The following is a 9,416-nucleotide window of genomic DNA, read 5'->3' as shown; positions in this document are numbered from 1 at the left end:
AAAGCCTCCAGCCACACTGGGAAAACATCGGGGAAGATTCTAGTGTCTCACCTCTCCTTGGTTAGTCAGGGGAGTTCGTTTAGGAATGGTAGTTCTGTTTCTGCAGGCTTACAGCCGAAGTTTGTGAAATTGATTTTCTTTGGCCATCTGAATTGGATTATTCGGGTTGTTTTCTCTCTCCTATCTGGAAAGTGGTAGTGGTTCTTCTCTGCCCCCCCCCCACCCCCTCCCCACAGCTTACAAAGGCTGCTGAGGGTGAGTTATTCTGGAGTTAAACAGCTTTACATTTATTCAAAGTGATGAAGCAGTCTTAAACTTTGGAAAATACTGAAGCGGTATCTTAAACTTCAGGGTTTTGGTTTTTTTCTTTTTCAATTTTGTTACACCCATGGGTGTAAATACTGGAGCATGTGACCCCTGTTAGGAGCTTGTTTGCGCTGGTGTTAACAGAACAATACTAGAATTTTCTATAGCTTTCCATTTTGAATACTCTGTAATCTCACGAAGTCCTGTTTCTTCCCTCACTGAACACAGTTCAGTGGCTATTTACAGTTGACTCTCCCCTTGACAGCTAAAGGTAACTGATCAGAAAATTGATACTTGCTTATCTGTCATTCTGCAAGTTCCTGGAGCCTGGAGAGTGGTTTCTGCAGTCCAGTTTTCTTCTTGAGTGCCCCGGTCCTTGGTGTTTTGAGAGCATGTCACAATACTTCCGTCATCCTCCAGGGAAAGCTCCCCTATGGAACTTTTTCCTTCTCATATTCCATCATCATAGTGGCAGTTAGTCTCAGTATTCTAATGATGACAGTCTGAGCAGTGTTTCCTTGAAATGGCTCTAACTGGCTGCTGTTAGAGAGTTAGTGAGCAGGAGTGGAGAGGAAGAGTGTGAAAGGAACTGCTTCCTGTTTGCTTCAACCAGAGGTATGCGATTGGGTAGTTGAAAGCCTCAAGAAGAGGATTGTCCTGGCCGAGTTCAGTGACTGGAGTTGCAAACTTTTTCTCCAGAGATATCCAGAACTGTGGATTGTTATATGCATACCCCTCATTTTCTCTCTCTTCCCCCATTAGTATTTTAAAAGGACTCAACCACCCCATTAAAAAATGTTAGAGGCAGAAGAGACCACGACGGAGCTGAGACCTCTATAGCAGAAAAAAAGTCCAATGCAGAACTGGTCAGAGATCTTTTATTCTGACAGTGATGAGGTAGTTTAGGGTCTTGTGGATCCGAGTATGATTTGGGTAAAAATCAAAAGAATATAATTTTTTCCCCCTTGTTTCCCTAACTCAAGTGTAGGTAGCTCCAATATAGTTAAGTTTTTAGTTTTGCCAGATGCTGAACAAATATCTTAAACCTAGTAGAATTTCCATTTCTGCAGAAAGTTGCTTCCTTGTCCATCAGTATGAACACTTGGACGTGTAATTCTTGCTTTACTTTTAGTGACAGTTTTTTTCTTCTTCTTCCCCTTTATTCTTCCACCTTTTCCTCCCCAACACTCTCTCCAACATGGCAGAAAACATGAAGGAGCCCAGGCAGCGAAAAGATAACAGGCGCCCAGATCTGGAAATCTATAAGCCTGGTCTTTCCCGGCTAAGAAACAGACCTAAAATCAAGGAACCCTCTGGGAGTGACGAATTGAAGAATGAAGTTGTTAATGACAGAGATTCTTCTGCTGTTGGAAATTGTACCCAGCTCATGAAAGATGTCTGCAAAGACAACCCACAGCAAAATGGTCCTGTAGACTCAGAAAATATTCGGGCACAGGAGTCCTTTCCTGGGACTGTTGGACAAGAGGATCGAAGCCTAAGAATTATTAAGAGGACAAAGAAACCAGACATGCAGATCTATCAGCCAGGAAGGCGTTTGCAGACTGTTAACAAAGAAGCCACCAGCCGGGTGGAAGAGGAAGAAATCCTCAACCAGGTAGAGCAACTGAGGGTAGAGGAAGATGAGTGTAGGGGAAATGTGAAAGAGGAGGTGCTGAGCAAGCCAGACAGAGAGGAGGCTGAAAAGAGCTTAAGTGGTGACAGAGCAAGGGCTGCAAAGGGAGAAAAAGGAAAGAGGGTAGAAAAGGGGGAGGGGGTGAAGAAGGCGATCGAAGACTCGGCCCCGGGGAAGCCGGGTTCTGCCAAGCGTTATTCCCGCTCAGACAAACGCAGGAACCGCTACCGCACTTGCAGCACCAGCTCAGCCGGGAGCAACAACAGCGCCGAGGGGGCTGGCCTGACTGACAGTGGAAGTCGCCGCCGCCGCCAGGATCGGACCAAGGAGAGGCCTCGACTGAAGAAGCAGGTGTCTATGTCCTCAACCGACTCCTTGGATGAGGACAGAATTGATGAGCCCGATGGACCACGGAGGAACTCAGAGAGGAAGAAACATTCAGAAAGAAGCTGGTCTGGCCGAGGGGAGGGAGAGCAGAAAAGCAATGGTAAAGAAAATCGAGGTACTCTTCGAGTGACTTTCGATGCAGAAACCATGAACAAAGATTCCCCAGTGGTGAGGTCTGCCAGGGAAGAGGTGGATAGGTTAAAGCCAGACAAAGGCTCGAGCGGTGGGGGCAAAGGCTCTGAGAAGCAGGAGTCCAAAAACCTGAGACAGGAGCTTCGGGGTCGCGGCCGGGGCATTCTCATTCTCCCTGCCCACACCACTCTGTCGGTCAGTTCAGCCGGTTCTCCAGAGTCGACACCTTTGGGACCTCGGCTTTTATTTGGAACTGGTAGCAAGGGAACTCGGAGTTGGGGCCGGGGAGGCACCACTCGACGACTGTGGGACCCAAACAATCCTGAACAGAAACCCGCTCTAAAGAGCCAGACGCCGCAGCTACATTTCTTGGACACTGATGATGAAGTCAGCCCTACCTCTTGGGGTGACTCACGCCAGGCCCAAGCCTCTTACTATAAGTTTCAGAACTCCGACAACCCCTATTATTACCCCCGGGCACCAGGCCCTGCCTCCCAGTATCCTTACACAGGCTACAGCCCTCTGCAGTACCCGGTGGGCCCTACAAACGGTGTGTACCCAGCGCCTTACTACCCGGGCTTCCCAGCTCCATCAGGACAGTATGTGTGTAGCCCTCTCCCTGCCAGCACCATGAGTCCTGAGGAGGTGGAACAGCACGTGAGGAACATGCAGCAACAGGAACTGCACCGGCTCCTCCGGGTGGCTGACAACCAAGAACTGCAACTCAGCAACCTGCTCTCCAGGGACCGCATCAGTCCTGAGGGCCTGGAGAAGATGGCTCAGCTCAGGTATGGGGGGGGAGAGTCCCATCCTGGCTGAAGGGGAGTAGGAATAAGCTGGAGGTGTATAGGGCCCCAAAGCTGAGGAAGGGAGAAGCCTTTCAGATAAACTCCCGGGTGTTACCTCCCTTTCACATTAATTTTTATAACGGAAGGGAAGTTAGAAAAAGAACGGAGCAGAAAAAATTTGTTTCTAGTCCTAGAAATGATGGTGCTTCCCAGTTTTTAAGAAGAAAAAAGTCTTTTAAGAGAGCATGGACTCTGGATATGGAAAAGGAAAGTGCCAAGAAATAAACAGCATGTACCCTGTTACTTTGGCTATTAAATTCAGGTAGAGGTATATGGGGAAGAACTACTTTCCTAGACAGCTTGTCTATAGAATGACATTCTGCTGTGCAGAATGGAAGCTAGAGTGAGAGCTATACCTGGTGGCATTTTGGATTTCCTGCCAAGGAAGGTGTGTGATTTGCAGGAACCTCAGGTCTTGGGTCTAGCCTCTCCTGTGGTATATTTGGAGCTAGAAGTTGCATGTATTTTATTCCAGAGCTGAACTGCTGCAGCTATATGAGCGCTGTATTCTATTAGATATTGAGTTCTCTGATAATCAGAATGTGGATCAGATCCTGTGGAAGAATGCTTTCTATCAGGTGATTGAGAAGTTCAGGCAGCTTCTCAAGGATCCGAATGTTGAGAACCCAGAACAGATTCGGAACAGACTTTTGGAGCTCTTGGATGAGGTAAACCATCATCTTTATGCCCTCAGGATAAAGGCTTCAGCATTGTTTAGTTGTGATGAGTTTTTACCACCCGAAATACTATGTTTTATAATAGAACTTTGACCATAGACTTTATGCTCTTTTCTTGAGTTTAGGCCTACCCTACCTCTGTTGCTTCCTTGACACTGTAACTTAACTGACTGGTGGAGTTAGTTTTGAGCTTGGAAGCTTTCTGAATGTCTTACTTGGAGTGTGTGTTCATGTGTGTGTGTGTTTTTGACTGCACCTTGCAGCGTGTGGGATCTTAGTTCCCTGACCAGGGATCAAACCCATGCCCCCTGCATTGGAAGCTCAGTCTTAACCACTGGACTGCCAGGCAAATCCTGTGTGTGTTTTCATGTCTTTAAAACCACGGAAAGGCTTATGCTATTAATTTGTCTTGGGTTTAGTTGGTGGCCACTAAATACTGCACATACCTCCCTTAACATCTGCTGGCTGAATAATAGCAGAACTGTGAAAGGGTTACTTGCCTCAGTTTCTGGGTAGAATGAATCAGAACAGGCTGATTTGGCTGATTTTTATTTTTTCTCTTTATAGGGTAGTGACTTCTTTGATAGTTTGCTTCAGAAGCTGCAGGTCACTTACAAGTTCAAACTGGAGGACTACATGGATGGTCTTGCCATTCGCAGCAAGCCATTACGAAAGACAGTAAGCCAGCTTCTTTATCTTAAATTTATTCGTTCACTTAGCATTTATTTAGTGTTAGTTCATTGGAAGGAGTGATGCTGAGGCTGAAACTCCAATACTTTGGCCACCTCATGTGAAGAGTTGACTTATTGGAAAAGACTCTGATGCTGGGAGGGATTGGGGGCAGGAGGAGAAGGGGATGACAGAGGATGAGATGGCTGGATGGCATCACCAACTCAATGTGTGTGAGTTTGGGTGAACTCCAGGAGTTGGTGATGGACAGGGAGGCCTGGCGTGCTGCGATTCATGGGGTCGCAAAGAGTTGGACACGACTGAGCGACTGAACTGAACTGAACTGAATGTGCTGGGTGTTGAGGATACAAGAATGAAAGATACAGCCCTGTGGGGGAACAGATGAGTTAAAGCAACAGTTATAATGTAACGTCATAAATACTGTAGTAGTGGTATGTATAGAGTGTAGAGGGCATTGGGTCTGCTGTAGACTGATGGGGCGTCAAAGAAGGTTTCTTAGCGACTGTCAGGTTGAGTTTTGAAACATGACTAGGAGTGGAAGGGGCAGTTTAGAAACAGGGCACAGTGAGAGGACCACACCTTGGGAAAGTAGAAGAAGTCAGCATGCTGATGTCTGTAACGTGGATTGGGCTGTTGGAGGAGGTAAAGTTAATGAAGTAGGAAGGGATGGATCATAAACTCTTATGGATCATGCTGAAGATTTTGGATTTTTTTTCCTGAAAGGAGTGAGGAGCTATTGATTGGTTTTCAGCAAATGGATGGCATAGATATGTTCTTGGGGATCACTCAGCCATTAGATGAGTTTGGGCAAGGGTGGAGGTAGGAGAGTTGGGTGTGGGCGTGAACTGAGGTAGAGGAAGTGGAGGTGAAGAGGAGACAGATTGGAAGACTGCAGGGAGCAGCATAGAATTGCCGGCTGGTTCAGTGTGAATGTCGAGATTGGAGGCGTGAGGAGGAGTCCAGATCCTCCCCACATTTTGTGCCCTAGAAGAGAGGCTGGGAAGGAGGAGGTTAGTTCTGTTTTGAATCAGCTTGAGTAGAGGAGCTGGAAATGAACAAATGAATGTTTTAGTCTGTCTGGAGCTCTGAAAGAGCTGGAGTGGTGATAGAGATTCAGAAGTTGTCAATGACTTCCCTCGTGGCTTAGACGGTAAAGTGTCTGTCTACAATGTGGGAGACCTGGGTTCGATCTCTGGGTCGGGAAGATCCCCTGGAGAAGGAAATGGCAGTCCACTCCAGTACTATTGCTTGGAAAGTCCCATGGACAGAGGAGCGTGGTGGGCTATAGTCCATGGGGTCGCAAAGAGTCAGACACGACTGAGCGACTTCACGCACACACCACCTATAAAGTTGGGAAACTAGGAGAGCCAGCCTGAGAGCAGGGAGTCAGATTTTAGGGTGGTGGTGGGTAAAATGGTCAAGTGCTATAAAAACCCTCACATGTTACAATTGCTGAAAAGTATCGGTTGGGTTGGATCACCTTATCAGGAGTTATGTTACTTGGGGAGGATGGAAACCAGATGGAAGTGAATGAGAAGTAGGGTAGCAGATATAATGAGAGGGTACCCTAGGCTCTTCTTGTAAGAAGGCTGTGAAGGCAAGGAGGGAAGGGAAGTTAGTAGTTAAAAGACATAGTGCCAAGAGAAGTTTGCTTTTAAGCTTGGAGAAACTTTACGTAATTATATGTTGAGAGGAAAGGGCCAAGGAAGAGTAAGAGGTCAATTCATTAGAGAAACGAGTGTGATTTATGGAGCAGAGGCTTCCTTTTGCCTTTCTGCTCTTTCTTATCAGTTGCCATGCAGAAGCTGTATTACTAATCAACAAGTACTTGTTGAGTCCCTCCTCCGTACCAGGTGCCATTCTAGGCACACATAGTTCAGCCTGGAACAGGAACGCTGTGGTCCCAGCTCTCAGAGTTTACTTTGATTAGGGATGAGTACAGGTGTTGGATTAGTAACTGCAGGTGTAGCGACTTCTGCAAAGGGTGTTGTGGGGGTGTGCTATAGGTGTAAAGGGGCCTAGTGGATCATAGAAGCCTGAGGAAGTCATGGTTAAGCTAAGGCTGAAGACCCAAGATGTTAGCCAGGTGAAGTGTTAGTTGCTTAGTCTTGTCCGATTCTTTGCAACCCCATGGACTATAGCCCACCAGGCTCCTCTGCCCATGGAATTCTCCAGGCAAGAATGCTCAAGTGGATAGCCATTCCCTTCTCCAAGGGATCATCCCAACCCAGGGATCGAACCCCACATCTCCTACATTGGCAGGCTGATTCTTTACTGCTGAGCCACCAGCGAAGCTCCTAACGGTATGTAGTAACAGCATATACATGTTATGAAGTGATGTTCCTTAAGAAGGTTTTTTGGTTGAGCTCATGTCTTAGGGTAGTTAAAGTTTTACTCTTGTCTTCTCTTTGAGGGGCAGATGCCAAGCCCACCAGTGAGAAAACATACATGTAGTATTCCCAGTACCGGATGTTGTGGGTGTTTGGAAAAGGGTAACTTACTGTTTTAGGGAATTATTATTGTCCTGCAAAGGAGGTGGAGTGCAGTAACACAATACAGTTGTTTTAATAGTTTGAGGAGAGAAAGATGATGGAAAGATGCAAAGGAAAGAACAAACAACAGTTTTAGTACTCTACTTGTATATCACTGTGCCTGGCTTGGGGAATCATAGTCCCCCAACCAGGGATCATACCCAGGCCCGTAGCAGTGAATGTGCTAAGTCTTAATCACTGGACTGCCAGGGAAATCCCTGTATATCACTTTATAATTCATAAAGGATTCTTATACATTTTCCCTCCAGTTTCCCTGTGAGATAGGTATTTTTATATTCCGATGGAGAAGCTGAGTCCCAGAGACTTAGTTGAGGTTACTCAGCTACTACAAAGACAGGCAGAATATTTTTTCCATTTGACTGGACTTTGTTGAGGATTACTGGTCCCTTATTAATGTTGCTCTGTGATTTTGACCCTCTCCCTGTCCTTTGGGTTGACGTTAGAGTTTCTTGGGTAGATGCTGCTAACTGGTCGTTTCTCCTGAAGGTAAAATATGCCTTGATCAGTGCCCAGCGATGTATGATTTGCCAAGGAGATATTGCCAGGTATCGGGAGCAAGCCAACGACACAGCAAATTATGGGAAGGCACGCAGGTACTGTTGCCTCTTCGTTACTCCTCTTCCCTGTGTGGCTTTAACCTAGGCCCTGTTAAGCGCAGTGGCCCACCTGAGCTGCGTCCTGTATATACGTCCTGCAGGTGCTCCCGTAGGCCTCATGCTCTACCACTCGATGGTTACAGCTTAAGTAGTAAGAGCTATCAGGTGATAAATTGGGAAGGTGTTAATACAGAAACATTTTTTAAAAATTGTTTTTCTGTTCTAGTTGGTACCTGAAGGCCCAGCATATTGCTCCAAAGAATGGGCGCCCTTATAACCAGTTGGCTCTGCTGGCTGTGTATACGGTAAGAAATTTTGGATGGGGAAGTATTTTGCAGGTAATATGTAAGATATATGGATTTTGATAGCATCAGCTCCTGAAACTAGAACTCATCTGAACACCCAACCCAAAGTGTACCCCGTTCTATCTGCCATGCTCCAACTCCTTTTGTTAACTGTTGCTTTCAGAGGTAAGTTGTGAGGGACTTTTCACTTCAGCTGAATCCACTTTCACTACACTTAAGTTCCCAGGGGAATGCTTATGTGCCAGTCAGACATTACTCTTTTGTTTTTGACCAAGGTTTCTGCTCTGAATCTAGTCTTGTTTCCCTTCCCTGGGTTGAACTAGGTTACTCATCTCTAGAAGGAAAGGAAGGCTCCCTGTATTTCTCCCCTTTAAAGTCCTCAACTAGCCCTAAGTACATCCTTCCTTCCTTTCCCCAGATCATCCCCTTATTCATCTGAGCTTTTCACCTTAGGAGTCTTTTTAGCAGAAACACAGTAAATGCCAAATCGTACCTCTCTGATCTTGCTGAACTCCTCTAAATGTGGCTCTCACAGTGAGCCTTGGGATCTGACGGAGCCCCTAGTAAGGAAACTGACTTCAAGGGGGAGGGGCCAGTTGTAGGTACCGAAGGTTTAAATATAAGAAGCAGTTAATGTGTTCATTGGCAGGGAGAGTTTTCTTAATGCTGTAAAATTCATTGCCCACATAAACAGTGTTTGAATTGATATTTTTATCCTTTATTCCACAAAAATTAAAAATTTCTAACACTTTAATTATGGATTGACATTGTTAATAAGGAATGTGGTTTAAGGAAACACTTCTTGTGGAATCTATGGATTTCTCTCTCTACTTTCTACCTCTGTCCTATTCTCTTTTTGATATGTGTTGAGATTTTTTTTGCCCCTCTTTGTGGCTTTTTCTCTCCCCTTTAGTCTTATTTGTTAACTAGAAAATATATTTAAAAAATTTCCCCTCAATGGCTTTTAAAAAAATTGTGATAAAATTCATGTAAGAAAATTAACCATTAATTATGGTCTGTACCTAGGAGTGAGATTGCTGGTCAAATGGTAATTCTATGTTTCACTTTTTGAGAATCTGCCAAGCTATTTTTTATAGTGATTGCAGCATTTTACATTTCTACCAGCAGTGTAGGAGACTTCCAGTTTCTTCATGTTCTTACTGACATTTATTGCTTTTCATTGCTTTGAATATGACCAGCCTAGTGGGTATGAAGTGATATCTCATTGTGGTTCCCTCCTCCCTACCTGGGGACTTTTTTTTTCTTCTTCTTTACTATATTTTAAAAATT

General features: G+C 45.3%; 1 protein-coding gene across 2 annotated transcripts in view; it reads left to right on the top strand.

Moving 5' to 3' along the window:
• SMG6 (SMG6 nonsense mediated mRNA decay factor) overlaps positions 1-9,416 on the top strand; it is a 200,378-nt gene that overhangs the window by 934 nt on the left and 190,028 nt on the right. For both annotated transcript variants that reach the window (XM_069603023.1, XM_069603024.1), the window contains exons 2-6: positions 1,512-3,246; positions 3,782-3,974; positions 4,551-4,661; positions 7,712-7,818; positions 8,048-8,126. In XM_069603023.1, coding sequence (XP_069459124.1) covers positions 1,512-3,246; positions 3,782-3,974; positions 4,551-4,661; positions 7,712-7,818; positions 8,048-8,126 — 2,225 coding nt within the window. The remainder of the gene's footprint in view (positions 1-1,511; positions 3,247-3,781; positions 3,975-4,550; positions 4,662-7,711; positions 7,819-8,047; positions 8,127-9,416) is intronic.

The sequence above is a fragment of the Ovis canadensis genome, chromosome 11, assembly GCF_042477335.2.
Source record: "Ovis canadensis isolate MfBH-ARS-UI-01 breed Bighorn chromosome 11, ARS-UI_OviCan_v2, whole genome shotgun sequence".
Classification (NCBI taxonomy): domain Eukaryota; kingdom Metazoa; phylum Chordata; class Mammalia; order Artiodactyla; family Bovidae; genus Ovis; species Ovis canadensis.
This window is presented reverse-complemented; position numbering and strand designations above follow the sequence as displayed.